Below are 16,757 nucleotides of genomic sequence, written 5' to 3' on the forward strand. Positions count from 1 at the left end.
TATTTGGAGTCAGACCGAGCTGCGTTAAAATTCTGACACTGCCTTTGGGCAAATTACCTAATGTGGGGTAATAATGCGCACTTCACACGGTTGTTGTAAATTAATGTCTGAGAGTCTCTGGCAGAGTTGGAGGTTAAACTTTGTTTCTTGGCCGGGCGCGGTGGCTCACGCCTGTAATCCCAACACTTTGGGAGTCCGAGGTGGGCGGATCACCTGAGGTCGGGAGTTCGAGACCAGCCTGATCAACATGGAGAAAAACCATCTCTACTAAAAATACAAAATTAGCTGGATGTGGTGGCACACACCTGTAATCCCAGCTACTCGGGAGGCTGAGGCAGGAGAATCGCTTGAACCCGAGAGGCGGAGGTTGTGGTGAGCCAAGATCGCACTACTGCACTCCAGCCTGGGCAATAAGAGTAAAACTCAGTCTCAAAAAAAAAAAGAAAAGAAAAGAAAAAGAGAAACTTTCTTTCCCTCATACGTCACAAGGCATACAGTAAATTCCTTTAGGTTCACCCAAGATGGGGTAGTTTGCACTGGGTGAACTACGGGAGCATAAGGGAGCACGAATGTACACATTCTCTCTCTTCCCCTCTCTCAGGGCTAGATGGTGCTGCCGCTGGAAAAGAAAATCCTCTGGGAACAGAGCTGGCAAAGCCAGATGGATGCGACTGTGGTTGTCATGGCAACCCCACCAAAGGAGACTGTGACCCTGCTGAGTCTCTTCCAGTTATATTCAGAACCATATTAGAAGTGGTTTAGGCCGGGCGCAGTGGCTCAAGCCTGTAATCCCAGCACTTTGGGAGGCCAAGACGGGCGGATCACGAGGTCAGGAGTTCGAGACCATCCTGGTGAACACGGTGAAAACCCGTCTCTACTAAAAAATACAAAAACTATTCGGGCGAGGTGGCGGCGCCTGTAGTCCCAGCTACTCGGGAGGCTGAGGCAGAAGAATGGCGAAAACCCGGGAGGCGGAGCTTGCAGTGAGCTGAGATCTAGCCACTGCACTCCAGCCTGGGCGACAGAGCAAGACTCCGTCTCAAAAAAAATAAAAAATACAAAAAACTAGCCGGGCGAGGTGGCGGGCGCCTGTAGTCCCAGCTACTCGGGAGGCTGAGGCAGGAGAATGGCGGGAACCCGGGAAGCGGAGCTTGCAGTGAGCTGAGATCCGGCCACTGCACTCCAGCCTGGGCTACAGAGGGAAACTCCGTCTCAAAAAAAAAAAAAAAAAAAAAGAAGTGGCTTCAAATGTCTTCCCACCTGTGCGTTAAGAGAAAGAGGGGCCTCTCCTCTAAGGTCTGACTGAGCTTGAAGTCAGCTTAGCCAGACCTGGGGAGCTGGCAGACCTCCTTGCTTAGGTTTACTGTTCTGGACAGCCATCAGCAACCTTGGAGACACTAAAAGATGGGAGGGAGGCCGGGACTGCCAGGAACCTGTTAGATGTAGTGAACCTGTATCCAACCTGTCTGGAGCTCATTTGCTCCCAATCCGAGTGGAGGCAGGCACCAGGGAAGGCAGTAGTGAGACCTCCATGGCCACAGATGGGAGAAAGATGGCTCGCTCTGCACACCCAGCGCCTGGCAAGAACTATGATGGCTTTGTTGTGACACTTTTTTTTTCCTTCCTTTTTTTGAGACAGAGTAGCACCCTGTCGCCCAGGCTGGAGTGCAGTGGCACAATCTTGGCTCACTGCAGTGGCACAATCTTGGCTCACTGCAACCTCCACCTCCTGGATTCAAATGATTCTCTGGCCTCAGCCTCCCAAGTAACTGGGATTACAGGCACTCGCCACCACAGCCAGCTAATTTTTTTATTTTTATTCTTTTGTTTTTTTTTTTTTTTTTTGAGACGGAGTCTCGCTCTGTCGCCCGGCTGGAGTGCAGTGGCCGGATCTCAGCTCACTGCAAGCTCCGCCTCCCGGGTTTACCGCCATTCTCCCGCCTCAGCCTCCGAGTAGCTGGGACTACAGGCGCCCGCCACCTCGCCCGGCTAGTTTTTTGTATTTTTTAGTAGAGACGGGGTTTCACAGTGTTAGCCAGGATGGTCTCGATCTCCTGACCTCGTGATCCGCCCGCCTCGGCCTCCCAAAGTGCTGGGATTACAGGCTTGAGCCACCGCGCCCGGCCTAATTTTTTTATTTTTAGTAGAGACAGGGTTTCACCATGTTGGCCAGGCTGGTCTTGAACTCCTGGCCTTGTGATCTGCCCACCTCTGCCTCCCAAAGTGCTGGGATTACAGGCGTGAGCCACCATACCTGGCCAGAGTCAGACTGCTTTTATTTATTTATTTTTATTTTTATATTTTTTGAAATTGAGTCTCGCTCTGTCACCCAGGTTGGAGTGCAGTGGCGTGATCTTGGCTCACTGCAATCCCTGCCCTCCAGTTTGAAGTGATTCTTTTGCCTCAGCCTCTGGAGTAGCTGGAATTATGGGTGTCCGACACCATGCCTGGCTAAGTGTTGTAACCTTTGTATTTTTAGTAGAGATGGGGTTTCGCCATGTTGGCCAGGCTGGTCTTGAACTCCTGACCTTGTGATCCGCCCGCCTCAGCCTCCAAAGTCCTGGGATTACAGGCATGAGGCACCATGTCCAGCCTTTTTTTTTTTTTTTTTTTTTTGAGACAGAGTCCTTGCTCTGTTGCCGAGGCTAGAATGCAGTGGAGGAATCTCAGCTTACTGCAACCTCCGCCTCCGTGGTTCAAGGGATTCTTGTGCCTCAGCCCCGAGTACCTGGGATTACAGGTACGCACCACCACACCTGGTTAATTTTCATATTTTTAGTAGAGACTGGGTTTAGTCGTGTTGGCTAGGCTGTTCTCAAACTCCTTACCTCAAGTGATCCACTCACCTCGGCCTCTCAAAGTGTTGGGATTACAGGCAAGAGCTACCACGCCAGGCCCAGACTATTCTTAAAAAATCACAGCTCACTAGCTGTGTGACCTTAGGCATATTAGTTCACCTGTCTGACCTGTCTCATCAACTATAAAGTGGGATAATGAAATCTACTCCATGGAACTGTTGTGAAGATTCAGAAATGTGTGTAAAGGATTTAGCATGTTGCCAGGCACATAGTACACTATTACCCTGTGACCTCTTTAGGAGGCTATAACTTTCAGACTCCCTTACTACCAACCTTAAAAGCTCAGAAGAGTTCTGGAAACCACCTCCAGGTTCCCTTCCTCCACAGGTGACAGCCTTTTTTTTTTTTTCTTTTTTCTAATTAGTGCCAGCCTTTTCGATACCACACCCTACATCCACACCGGCACCCACATGCTTAGGATCCATGAGCTGCTTCTTTGTCCATCAGTTTCTTCCTTTCAGGCTTGGTGTTATTCCCCTATTTGAGAACTTGGGAAGAACTCCAGGACTCCAGTGATCCTCCCACCTCAGCCTCCTAAGTACCTGAGACTACAGATACCCACCACTGCACTGGCTTAGGGATGCATTATATAATAATTATGATCATTAAAAGTTGAGGCTGGGCCGGGCGCGGTGGCTCAAGCCTGTAATCCCAGCACTTTGGGAGGCCGAGACGGGCGGATCACGAGGTCAGGAGATCGAGACCATCCTGGCGAACACTGTGAAACCCCGTCTCTACTAAAAAATACAAAAAACTAGCTGGGCGAGGTGGCGGGCGTCTGTAGTCCCAGCTACTCGGGAGGCTGAGGCAGGAGAATGGCGTGAACCCGGGAGGCGGAGCTTGCAGTGAGCTGAGATCCGGCCACTGCACTCCAGCTTGGGTGACAGAGCAAGACTCCGTCTCAAAAAAAAAAAGTTGAGGCTGGGCCCGGTGGCTCACGCCTGTAATCCCAGCACTTTGGGAGGCCGAGGCGGGTAGATCACGAGGTCAGGAGATTGAGACCATCCTGGCGAACACGGTGAAACCCCGTCTCTACGAAAAATACAAAAAATTAGCTGGGCGAGGTGGCGGGTGCCTGTAGTCCCAGCTACTCGGGAGGCTGAGGCAGGAGAATGGCGTGAACCCAGGAGGTGGAGCTTGCAGTGAGCCGAGATCACGCCACTGCACTCCAGCCTGGGCTACAGAGCGAGACTCCATCTCAAAAAAAAAAAAAGAAAAAAAAAAAAAAGTTGAGTGCCCATCATGGAGCAGGCTCTATGCCAGCCTCTTTAACATATGTCTGATACAGGAGCCTCCAAACAGGGTTTTTTGCCCATTTTATAATGAAGAAACAGAAGGTCATCCAGCTAAGACTCTTCTTTTTGTTTTTGTTTTTTTTTTTTTGAGACAGAGTCTCACCTGTCACCCAGGCTGGAGTGCTGTGGGCCGTTCTCAGCTCACTGCAAGCTCCGCCTCCTGGGTTTACACCATTCTCCTGCCTCAGCCTCCCGGGTAGCTGGGACTACAGGCGCCGCCACCTCGCCCGGCTAGTTTTTTGTATTTTTTAGTAGAGACGGGGTTTCACCGTATTAGCCAGGATGGTCTCGATCTCCTGACCTCGTGATCCGCCCGTCTCAGCCTCCCAAAGTGCTGGGATTACAGGCTTGAGCCACCGCGCCTGGCGGTTCTTGTTTTTTTTTTGAGATAGAGTCTGGCTCTGTCACCCAGGCTGGAGTGCAGTGGAGGGATCTCAGCTCACTGCAACCTCCCCATCCCAGGTTCAAGCGATTTTCCTGTCTTATCCCTTATCCTCCCGAGTCCAGCTAAGACTTAAACCAGCTCTGTATCAATCCGAATACCACGCTTTCTTGTTTTCTGCTACAGCTCTGCTTCCCAAGGAAGTCAAAGAAAGTTAAAGAAAAAAACAAAACATAACTGAAATGAAATTTCACAGATTAGTAGATAGGAAATGGACAAGCTGGGAAAGGGCATTCCAAGTTAGACAAATAGTATTGCCGAGGTATAGTGTCAGGGAAAATTGGCATGTTTGTTTAATCCTGTAGGCATTTCATGTATTTTTGTACCCTAACTAGATTCTGAGCCCTTTTACATCTTCAGTTGAGTTTAGTATAGTGATATACTATTGTTTATATACCCATCTTAGGAAGGCTGTGTTGAGATCCTATAGCCTGTGTCATTACTAGCCTCTTGTTCATCTCTCCCTGTCTGCTGTCTCCTCTCCCTTCTTTCCCAGTTATGCTCTTGGTTACTTTTTTTTTTTTTTTTTTTCTGAGACGGAGTCTTGCTCTGCCGCCCAGGCTGGAGTGCAGTGGCCGGATCTCAGCTCACTGCAAGCTCCGCCTCCCGGGTTTACGCCATTTTCCTGCCTCAGCCTCCCGTGTAGCTAGGACTACAGGCGCCCGCCTCGTCGCCCGGCTAGTTTTTTGTATTTTTTAGTAGAGACGGGGTTTCACCGTATTAGCCAGGATGGTCTCGATCTCCTGACCTCGTGATCCGCCCGTCTCAGCCTCCCAAAGTGCTGGGATTACAGGCTTGAGCCACCGCGCCTGGCGGTTCTTGTTTTTTTTTTGAGATAGAGTCTGGCTCTGTCACCCAGGCTGGAGTGCAGTGGAGGGATCTCAGCTCACTGCAACCTCCCCATCCCAGGTTCAAGCGATTTTCCTGTCTTATCCCTTATCCTCCCGAGTCCAGCTAAGACTTAAACCAGCTCTGTATCAATCCGAATACCACGCTTTCTTGTTTTCTGCTACAGCTCTGCTTCCCAAGGAAGTCAAAGAAAGTTAAAGAAAAAAACAAAACATAACTGAAATGAAATTTCACAGATTAGTAGATAGGAAATGGACAAGCTGGGAAAGGGCATTCCAAGTTAGACAAATAGTATTGCCGAGGTATAGTGTCAGGGAAAATTGGCATGTTTGTTTAATCCTGTAGGCATTTCATGTATTTTTGTACCCTAACTAGATTCTGAGCCCTTTTACATCTTCAGTTGAGTTTAGTATAGTGATATACTATTGTTTATATACCCATCTTAGGAAGGCTGTGTTGAGATCCTATAGCCTGTGTCATTACTAGCCTCTTGTTCATCTCTCCCTGTCTGCTGTCTCCTCTCCCTTCTTTCCCAGTTATGCTCTTGGTTACTTTTTTTTTTTTTTTTTTTCTGAGACGGGGTCTTGCTCTGCCGCCCAGGCTGGAGTGCAGTGGCCGGATCTCAGCTCACTGCAAGCTCCGCCTCCCGGGTTTACGCCATTTTCCTGCCTCAGCCTCCCGTGTAGCTAGGACTACAGGCGCCCGCCTCGTCGCCCGGCTAGTTTTTTGTATTTTTTAGTAGAGACGGGGTTTCACCGTATTAGCCAGGATGGTCTCGATCTCCTGGCCTCGTGATCCGCCCGTCTCGGCCTCCCAAAGTGCTGGGATTACAGGCTTGAGCCACCGCGCTCGGCCGCTCTTGGTTACTTTTAAGGGCAGGAGAAGAGCAAACACTCTGGAACTAGATCAGTACTCAGGATGCCGCTAATGATGGTATCATTTGCTGGAAGCCAAAGACCCAACATCAGAGCCTTGACTTCAATGAGGTCACCTTTAAACCTGGACAAATGGGTTAGTCAGCTCCCCTGGGTGGCTGAGGATAGCAGAGGCATCAGTATAAGACAGAGGGGCTAGTAAGCAGCCAACTCCACAGCCTCTTTAAAGAGTTACTGTTACTGCTAAAAAAAAAAAAAAAAAAGAAAACACTTCCATGAGAACCAAGGACTTTTTATACTTAGAACACATACTGAAAAATCAGGAGGCAGTAGCTAAGCTAAAAGCAGCACCAGATGCCTTCTGGAATGAGTTGCCTTCCTTGCCTCCACAACAGTAGCCAGACTGGACCTCTGGACAACACGGTAAGTGTGACAATCACACTTCCTAGATCAGGACCAAGGGTAGGAGGCCACCAGGCTCAGCTTACAAGCCCTGTGAAACCAGAAAAAGCCCATCAGTTAGACCCAGAATGTGGGGGCAGCCACAGCCATGTACTTCTCATCCCAAGGGACGCGTCCTGATCTTTCAAGCAGACAGCATGAAAGTTTCTTCTGTCTCTCTCATTTGGGCATTAAATCCTATATTACTCCCCACCCCTACACACCCCTTCTCCAGGCAATAACCCCGGCCCATATGATCAGGCACTCACCCAAGTAATCGTCCATCAGGGAGCCAATAGCAAACTGCAGGAAAGATGGTAAAAAGAAAGGGAAGCCACGATGAGCACAGAACCAACCTCTACCCCGCAGCCCCAGGCCTTCTGCCCATCCATCCCTTCTTCCTGGCAGAAGAGCATCGAACCCCCTGACACTGGGTGGCAAGGAATCCGACAGCTCTCAGCTCAACCTGGTATAGGTAGAGGCGGGGAAAAGACTCACAATGTCATTCTTGTCCACACGGGTCCCCACAATCTTTAAGCGGATCTCATCATCCTGCTGAATCACAATATCCTGGGGAGAGGAGGGAACAGCGTACAGATGCTCCTCAGTTTATAAGAGGTTACAGCACAACTACTTCACTGTAAGCCCGGGGGCATATTGAATGCACATCACTTTTGCACCATGTAAAGTCATAAAATCATGAATCAAGCCATGGTAATTCGGAGACCATCTGTGCTCGGCCATCCCCAGGCCAATATTCTCCCTCAGAATGACTGATTCTCTCCTCCTCTCCCTGACTTCTTTCTGTTCACTTACCTCATCCATTGTCTTGTAACATGGTGGGTTGGAGTTAGGATCAAACTCCATCTCTGAAGGGATGGACTAAAAGGAAAGTGAGATTAGGTTAGCACTTTAAAAGGATGCTTCAGTAGATGGTAATGAATGGGTATCTCTCTTTCTCAGCCCCACCCAGTGTGCCCAGACTTACATGTCGAGAGATGAAGCAAGACATGGGTCCAATTTCTGTGAAGAGTCCAACCTAGAAAAAAATGAGTGATCTTGGCCGGGCACGGTGGCTCAAGCCTGTAATCCCAGCACTTTGGGAGGCCGAGACGGGCGGATCACGAGGTCAGGAGATCGAGACCATCCTGGCTAACACAGTGAAACCCCGTCTCTACTAAAAATAACAAAAACTAGCCGGGCGAGGTGGCACGCGCCTGTAGTCCCAGCTACTCGGGAGGCTGAGGCAGGAGAATGGCGTAAAACCCGGGAGGCGGAGCTTGCAGTGAGCTGAGATCTGGCCACTGCACTCCAGTCCGGGAGACAAAGCGAGACTCCGCCTCAAAAAAAAAAAAAAAAAAGAGTGATCTTATGGTCATGCGCGGTGGCTTATGCCTATAATCCCAGCACCTTGGGAGGCCGAGGCAGGTGGATCATGAGGTCACAAGTTCAAGACCAGCCTGACCAACATGGTGAAACGTTGTCTCTACTAAAAATACAAAAATTAGCTTGGCGTGGTAGCGCGTCTGTAATCCCAGCTACTCAAGAGACTGAGGCAGGAGAATCGTTTGAACCCGGGAGGCGGAGGTTGCAGTGAGCCAGATCTCGCCATTGTACTCCAGCCTGGCAACAGAGCAAGACTGTCTCAAAAAAAAAAAAAAAAAAAAAGAGTGATCTTGCTTTTTTCTTTGTCCCCTCAAGTGTTGTGTTTTTGTTTTTTGTTTTCTAAATTTTGAGACAGGTTCTCACTCTGTTGCCCAGGTTGGAAAGCAGTGGTGTAATCACAGCTCACTGTACCTTTGAACTCCTGGGCTCAAGCAATCCTCCCACCTCAGCCTCCCAAGTAGCTGAGACCACAGGTGCACACCACCATGCTAGGCTAATTTTTAAAAACTTTTTGTAGAGACAGAGTCTTGCTATGTTGCCCAGGCTGGTCTCAAACTCCTAGGCTCAAGCAATCTTCCCACTTCTGCCTCCCAAAGCACTGGGATTATAGGTGTGAGACAGCACACTTTTTTTTTAAGCTTTCATTTGTATTTCTTTATGTATTTACTTTGAGACAGAATCTCACTCTGTTGTCCACTCTGAAGTGCAGTGGTGCAATTTCAACTCACTGCAACCTCCACCTCCCAGGTTCAAGTGATTCTCATGCCTCAGCCTCCCGAGTACCTGGGACTACATGCACATGCCACGATGGATGGCTAATTTTTGTATTTTTAGTAGAGATAGGGTTTCACCATATTGGCCAGGCTGGTCTTGAACTCCCAACCTCAGGTGATCTGCCCACCTCAGCCTCCCAAAGTGCTGGGATTAAGATGTGAGCCACCATGCCAGCCTAAGCTTCCTTTTAAAGTATTTTTTTTTTTTTTTTTTTTTTTTTTTGAGACGGAGTCTCGCTCTGTCGCCCAGGCTGGAGTGTAGTGGCTGGATCAGCTCACTGCAAGCTCCGTCTCCTGGGTTCACGCCATTCTCCTGCCTCAGCCTCCCAAGTAGCTGGGACTACAGGCAACCGCCACCTCGCCCGGCTAGTTTTTTATGTTTTAGTAGAGGGGGGTTTCACCGTGTTAGCCAGGATGGTCTCGATCTCCTGACCTCGTGATCCCCCGCCTCGGCCTCCCAAAGTGCTGGGATTACAGGCTTGAGCCACCGCGCCCGGCCCATTTTAAAGTATTAAAGAGCTTAGGCCTGTTAGTCTAAGATTTGAACACCTGTTGGCCACATGATCTTGGCCAATACACTTAACTTCTTTTTTTTTTTTTGAGACAGAGTCTTGCTCTGTCACCCAGGCTGGAGTGCAGTGGCCAGATCTCAGCTCACTGCAAGCTCCGCCTCCCGGGTTCACGCCATTCTCCTGCCTCAGCCTCCCGACTAGCTGGGACTACAGGCACTCACCACCTCGCCTGGCTAATTTTTTGTATTTTTTTAGTAGAGACGGGGTTTCACCGTGTTAGCCAGGATGGTCTCGATCTCCTGACCTCGTGATCCGCCTGTCTCGGCCTCCCAAAGTGCTGGGATTACAGGCTTGAGCCATCGCGCCCGGCCTTAACTTCTTCTAAGCTTCAGCTTCTGTATAAAGCACCCACTGGCCAGGTGCAGTGGCTCATGACTACAATCTCAGCACTTTCGGTGGCTGAGGCAGGCAGATCACCTGAGGTCGGGAGTTTGAGACCAGCCTGACCAACATGGAGAAACCTCGTCTCTACTAAAAATACAAAAATTAGCTGGGCGTGGTGGCGCATGCCTATAGTCCCAGCTACCTGGGAGGCTGAGGCAGGAGAATCGCTTGAACCCAGAGGCGGAGGTTGTAGTGAGGTGAGATTGCGCCACTGCACTCCAGTCTGGCGACAGAGCTAAACTCCATCTTAAAAAAAAAAAAAAAAAAAAAGGAAAGCACCCACCTTTCAGAGTCATTGTGAGTCTCTGCACTTCACCTGGCCCACAGTCACTACTCAATCAACACAGGCTTTTACTGTTATGACTATTAATGTTGACTCTTGCCCTCTGAGTTGGGCAGGGCAAGATTACCATACAATTTGAAAGTGCAGCACAAGAAGTAAAGTGATGGCCAGGCGTGGTGGCTCACACCTGTAATCCTAGCGCTTTGGGAGGCCGAGGTAGGCAGATTGAGCTCAGGAGTTCGAGATCAGCCTGGACAATATGGCAAAACCCCATCTCTACAAAAAAAATACAAAAAACTTAGCCGGCCATGGTGGCACGTGCCTTTAGTCCCAACTACTTGGGAGGCTGAGGCAGGAGAATCACTTGAACCCAGGAGGCAGAGGTTGCAGTAAGCACCACTGCACTCCAGCCTGGGCGACAGAGCAAAACTGTCTCAAAAAAAAAAAAGTAAGGTGACTTAGCTGAAGGCACAGTTATGAAGTGGAGCCAGGACCCAACCCAGATCTACTGAGAGACTACCCCAATGCCTCCCCTAGGTATGGTCTCACCTTGTTGACCTGAGTGACAACAGCATCCACGACCTCTCCTTTAAAGGGCCGGAAAACAATGGCCTTGTACTTAACTGGATAAAGGACAAAGCCTCGGCCTGGCTGGATCACACCAGCACCAATATTGTCAATGGTGGTGACAGCAATTACAAAGCCATACCTGCAAGGAGGAGGAGAAACAGACATTGTGTGTCCAAGAGCCTCTAGAGATATCTGCAATAGAAGTCACTGAGCTCTTGGGAGTAGGGTCGGGGAGAGCAAAAGGACAAGTAGATAGAACCTCTGCTCCCAGAGAGCTTAATGACCAAGAGAAGACAGAACACAGATCAGTATGTATAAGACCAAATGCTGTTCTGGTAATTTCACAGTAAATGTACAAGAAGGCTGGAGTCCTTGAGGAAACAGATCTCAATCTTCGGGATGCCTGAGAATCATCTTCTTAAAATGCAGATTCTCAGGTCTGCCTCACAGAGTCTTGATTCTGTAGGGAATAAGGAGGCTCAGGAATCTGCATGTTCCCGCAGGTTTTTCTGATGCTGGAGGCCCAAGTACTCCACTGCCCTGGGCTGGGTCCCAGCTCATTAATATCAGAGAGGCCCCTCTGTACAAAGCCCAGAGATGGCCAAGTCCCAGTCTACTTCCTTCCTCCCCCAAACTCTCGATCCACTTTTTCTGGTCGTTCATTCAGAAGATATATAGAGGCCCATGGTGTGTGGTCCCTGGACACAGGGGATAAGAGAAAACCAGCAGAATGACAGAGAGAGAGGAGACACAGGAACAATAACTCACTGTGAGCTCCACAAGGGCTGGCCTCATTCTATCTTGTTCCCATTCTACCTTGTTCTGAGCCCAACACGGGTCCTGGCACATACCCAGTGCTTTTTAAATGTTTGAGAAGTAAATGAATGAATCACTAATCTCAGCTGAGGGAAGGAAGCCTTATTGTCCAGCATTACAGAGGGCGCCCTGGGAACCCAAAGCAGGAAGCAACTGGCTGCCTGAGAGGGTTAGCGGGGTCCCCAGAGTGGGTGGCAGGACGAGTAGGAGTTGGGGAGGGGTCGCAGGTATAGCGCCCCGTGTGCGCATCGAACGATCTGGCGGCGCGGTGAGCTCTGCACTCACTTCCCTGTGCAGGTCCCCTCCACCTCGGTGAAGAGCTTCTGCTTCACCGTGTTGAGTAAGTTGGGGCCGAAGTAGCGCGGGTGCAGCAGGATTTCGTGCTCTAGGGAGATCTGCGGAGAAAAGAGGGATGGCGACCAGGCCACGCGCCGGGAGGTTATCGGACAAGGGGCGCCTCGCGCCGGCGCCTGGCCTTGCTCCTCCTTTCCACCCAGCCCTTGCCGCCACCCTGAGCCCTGCTCACATGGTAGAACATCGTCCCGGAGCAGGCAAGCAGGAACAGTCCACACCTCCGACCGCCCCTGGGAATCCACCGGAAACACACTTAGCCGCCGCAGCCCCAGTCCCCCGCCTGCTGCGACGACGAGAGCGGAACTCCACCTCCTCCACGGGTCTGATTGGGCCTTGTAGCCGTGGGCGTGAACCACTAAGCCCCGCCCCTCACCACCGCCCCGCCCCTCCCACCGGCCATCAAACCACAAGTCCTTTTTTTGTTTTGAGACTGATCTCGCTCTGTCGTCCTGGCTGGAGTACAGTGGCGCGATCTCGGCTCACTGCAACCTCCGCCTCCCGGGTTCAAGCGATTCTCCTGCCTCAGCCTCCCGAGTAGCTGGGATTATAGGCATGTGCCACCACACCTAATTTTATTTATATATATATATATATATAGTTTTTTTTTTTTTTGAGATGGAGTCTCGCTCTGTCGCCCAGGCTGGAGTGCAGTGGCGCGATATCGGCTCACTGCAAGCTCCGCCTCCCGGGTTCGGGCCATTCTCCTGCCTCAGCCTCCCCAGTAGTTTGGGACTACAGGCACCCACCACCACGCCCGGCTAATATTTTGTATTTTTAGTAGTGCCGGGGTTTCACCGTGTTAGCCAGGCTGGTCTCGATCTCCTGACCTCGTGATCCGCCCGCCTCAGCCTCCCAAAGTGCTGGAATTACAGGCGTGAGTCACAGCGCCTGGCCAATTTTGTATTTTTAGTAGAGATGGGGTTTCTCCATGTTGGTCAGGCTGGTCTCAAACTCCCAACCTTAGGTGATCTACCCACCTCGGCCTCCCAAAGTGCTGGGATTACAGGCGTGAGCCACTGCGCCCGGCCAGCAACTCTCTGAATTGCTTGAACCTGGGAGGCCACTGCACTCCAGCCTGGGCAACAAAAGCGAAACTCCATCTCAAAAAATAATAATAATAAATAATAGCTACCACTTCCTGCTTTCTTCCTAAATGCCAGACATTGTGTCAAGCCCTTTATATAATTATCTCCCTTAATTCTCATAATAATCTACAGAAATTGGTGTAGAAATAACAAAAAATTTACATAAGTCTTAGCCAAAAGGCCAAGAAGCTACAGAAAATAATGAAATTTAGGCCGGGCGCAGTGCTTCACGCCTGTAATTCCAGCATTTTGGGAGGCCGAGGCAGGCGGATCATGGGGTCAGGAGATTGAGACCATCCTTGCTAACATGGCGAAACCTCGACTCTACTAAAAATACAAAAAATTGGCGGGGCGTGGTGGCACGTACCTGTAGTCCCAGCTACTCAGGAGGCTGAGGCAGGAAAATCGCTTGAACCCGGGAGGCGGAGGCTGCAGTGAGCTGAGATCGCGCCACTGCACTCCAGCCTGGCAACAGAGCAACCCTAAGAAAGAAAGAAATTAAAAGCTATTGCAATCCCAAAAAACATTTTAAGCCTCGAGAGAGATATGACTGTGACTCACATATAGTTTACAATTTCTGTTCTCAGATTATAGATTAACTCTTTTTTTTTTTTTTTTTTTTGAGAGGGAGTCTCGCTGTGTCACCCAGGCTGGAGTGCAGGAAATCCATGACTATTTCATCCTCTGTTAAAAAATGTTACATGCCCCAGGCACGATGGCTCACGACTGTAATCCTGGCTACTTGGGAGACTGGGGCAGGATAATTGCTTGAACCCGGGAGGTGGAGGTTGCAGTGAGCTGAGATCATGCCACTGCACTCCAGTCTGGGAGACAGAGCAAGACTCCCTCTCAAAAAAAAAAAAAAAAAAAGTTACGTGTGAATCACAAGGTCAGAAATTCAAGACCAGCCTGGCCAAGATGGTGAAACCCCATCTCTACTAAAAATACAAAAACTTAGCCGGGTGTGGTGGCAGGTGCCTGTAATCCCAGCTACTTGGGAGACTGAGGCAGAAGAATCCCTTGAACCTGGGAGGAGGAGGTTACAGTGAGCCAAGATCATGCCACTGCACTCCAGCTCAGGCAACAGTGCGAGATTCCAAATCAAAAAACATTGAAAAAAAAAAGTTACATGTACTTTTCCCAAAAAGAAACATTGTCTATAGCCAACCAAATTACTATAACTATGTACCAGTCTTCTATGAACAATGTAATCCTGCTAAAAAGTCCTGTGTGCTTGCCTACAAGTGGGGAAAGAGATCAGACTGTTACTGTGTCTATGTAGAAAGAAGTAGACATAAGAGACTCTATTTTGTTCTGTACTAAGAGAAATTCTTCTGCCTTGAGATGCTGTTAATCTGTAACCCTAGCCCCAACCCATGTGTACAGCACATGTGCAGAGACATGTGCTGGGTTGACTCAAGGTTTAATGGATTTAGGGCTATGCAGGATGTGCTTTGTTAAAAAAGTGCTTGGGCCGGGCGCGGTGGCTCAAGCCTGTAATCCCAGTACTTTGGGAGGCCGAGATGGGCGGATCACGGGGTCAGGAGATCGAGACCATCCTGGCTAACACGGTGAAACCCCGTCTCTACTAAAAATACAAAAACTAGCCGGGCGAGGTGGCGGGCGCCTGTAGTCCCAGCTCCTCGGGAGGCTGAGGCAGGAGAATGGCGTAAACCCGGGAGGCGGAGCTTGCAGTGAGCTGAGATCCGGCCACTGCACTCCAGTCCGGGAGACAGAGCGAGACTCCGCCTCAAAAAAAAAAAAAAAAAAAGTGCTTGAAGGCAGTATGCTTGTCAAAAGTCATCACCATTCTCTAATCTCAAGTACCCAGGGACACATACACTGTGGCTTTCCTGCACACCTAGGAAAGCCAGGTATTGTCCAAGGTTTCTCCCCATGTGATAGCCTGAGATATGGCCTCCTGGGAAAGGAAAGACCTGACGGTCTCTCCGACACCCGGAAAGGGTCCATGCTGAGGAGGATTAGTGAAAGAGGGAGGCCTCTTTGTAGTTAAGAGGAAGGCATCTGTCTCCTGCTTGTTCCTGGGAATAGAATGTCTCGGTATAAAACCCCATTGTATGTTCTATTTACTGAGATAGGAGAAAACAGCCTTAGGGCTGGAGGTGAGACATGCTGGCAGCAATACTGCTTTTTATTGCACCAAGATGTTTGTGTGTGTGCACATCAAGGCACAGCACCTTTACTTAAACTTATTTATGACACAGAGACCTTTGTTCACATGTTTTCCTGCTGACCCTCTCCTGACAATTACCCTATTGTTCTGCCACACCCGCCTCTCCGAGATGGTAGAGATAATGATCCATAAATACTGAAGGGACTCAGAGACCAGTGTCGGCACGGGTCCTCCGTATGCTGAGTGCCGCTGGACCCACTTTTCTTTCTCTATACTTTGTCTCTCTTATTTCTTTTCTCAAGTCTCTGGTTCCACCTGACACCCACAGGTGTGGAGGGGCTGGCCACCCCTTCGCCTATATAAATGAAATATTAACTTTCTTACTTCACAACACTGACTCCATTCCTCTGGAGTTGGACCTTGTAAATGAGACCGAAAGAGATTAAGGGGAGATATTTGAGTATGAATAGCGGACCTGCTCCAAAGCTTGTGTTCCTTTTTTTTTTCTTTTTTCTTTCTTTCTTTTTTTTGTTGAGTCAGAGTATCCCTCTGCCACCCAGGCTGGAGTGCAGTGGCGTGATCTCGGCTTGCTGCAACCTCTGCCTCCCAGGTTCAAGTGATTCTCCTGCCTCAGCCTCCCAAGTAGCTGGGATTACAGGTGCCCACCACCATGGCCAGCTAATTTTTTTGTGTGTGTATTTTTAGTAGAGATGAGGTTTCACCATGTTGGCCAGGCTGGTCTCGAACTTCTGACCTTAGGTAATCCACCCACCTCAGCCTCCCAAAATGCTGGGATTACAGGCCTGAGCCACTGCGCCCAGCACCCCCGCTTTTTTTTTTTCTTGAGAAAAGGTCTCATTCTGTCACCCAGGCTGCCAGGCTGGAGTGCTCATTGCATTCCCCAGCTACAGGTGTGGGTCATCATGCACGGGTAATTTTTTTAGTTTTTGCAGAGATATGGGTCTTACTCTGTTGACCAGGCTGGTCTTGAACGTCTGGCCTCAAGTGATCCTCTTGCTTTGGTTTCCCAAAGTGTTGGGATTACAGGTGTGAGCCCTTGCACCTGGGAAAGTTGCATTCTTCACTACTGTACACTCTACTGCCTGAGACTGAAACTTTGGATAAAAAAGACACCAAAGCAATGAAAAGGACTGTTGTGTCTGCTCCTCAAAGTGGGTACATGTAGAGCCTGAAAGCTCAGAACAGCAATTCTGAAATTGTGGTCCTGGAAGGAACCTTTCAGGGGACTGGTGAAGTACTCTTGTAGTTACATGTCTGTGTGAGACCAAATTTTCTTCATGTATTTCAATCAATACAATATATCCTAATAGCTAACAGAAGCAGATGTGAGAGTCGAGCTGTCTTCTATTGAAACAGTGTGATATTGTGAAATATACATTTCTTTGACCCCATTTTCTGGCATACAATTTCTAAATCTCTAAAGCGATGTTTTTGGTATGCTAATGATTAACTGATGGCTGGCAGGCCCTAGGTAGCTTCCGGGTGGGGGTTGGTCACCAGAAACAGCTGGGCATGATTGGAAGGTTGGGGCTTTCAGCCCACCCCCAACTTCTGGGGAGTGGAGCGGGTGCTGAACTGTTTGGTTGATCACCAGTGGCTAATGGTTTCAGCAGTCATCC

The 16,757-nt window shown here is 49.5% G+C and overlaps 1 protein-coding gene across 1 annotated transcript; it reads right to left on the minus strand.

Moving 5' to 3' along the window:
* Window positions 1–6,590: 6,590 nt before the first annotated feature.
* On the minus strand, window positions 6,591–12,217 carry POLR2G (RNA polymerase II subunit G). Its single transcript, XM_033205518.1, has 8 exons — window positions 12,071–12,217; window positions 11,830–11,939; window positions 10,708–10,867; window positions 7,749–7,799; window positions 7,577–7,642; window positions 7,259–7,330; window positions 7,030–7,063; window positions 6,591–6,812 (listed from the first exon to the last, which is right to left on the minus strand). Exons 1-8 carry the CDS (start codon window positions 12,080–12,082, stop codon window positions 6,799–6,801), a joined length of 519 nt encoding a protein of 172 aa, XP_033061409.1. The 5' UTR covers window positions 12,083–12,217; the 3' UTR covers window positions 6,591–6,798.
* Window positions 12,218–16,757: the final 4,540 nt, after the last annotated feature.

This window comes from Trachypithecus francoisi, unplaced genomic scaffold (assembly GCF_009764315.1).
Source record: "Trachypithecus francoisi isolate TF-2019V2 unplaced genomic scaffold, Tfra_2.0 Lachesis_group8, whole genome shotgun sequence".
Taxonomy (NCBI): Eukaryota; Metazoa; Chordata; class Mammalia; order Primates; family Cercopithecidae; genus Trachypithecus; species Trachypithecus francoisi.

Bases quoted from the DNA above. Each gene is read 5' to 3' on its own strand.
- POLR2G (XM_033205518.1), bottom strand. The intron at 7,800-10,707 runs GTGAGACCATAC...ATTTTTTTCTAG, and splicing joins TTGTCACTCAGGTCAACAAG to GTTGGACTCTTCACAGAAAT. The intron at 7,643-7,748 runs GTAAGTCTGGGC...CTTTCCTTTTAG, and splicing joins CTTGCTTCATCTCTCGACAT to TCCATCCCTTCAGAGATGGA.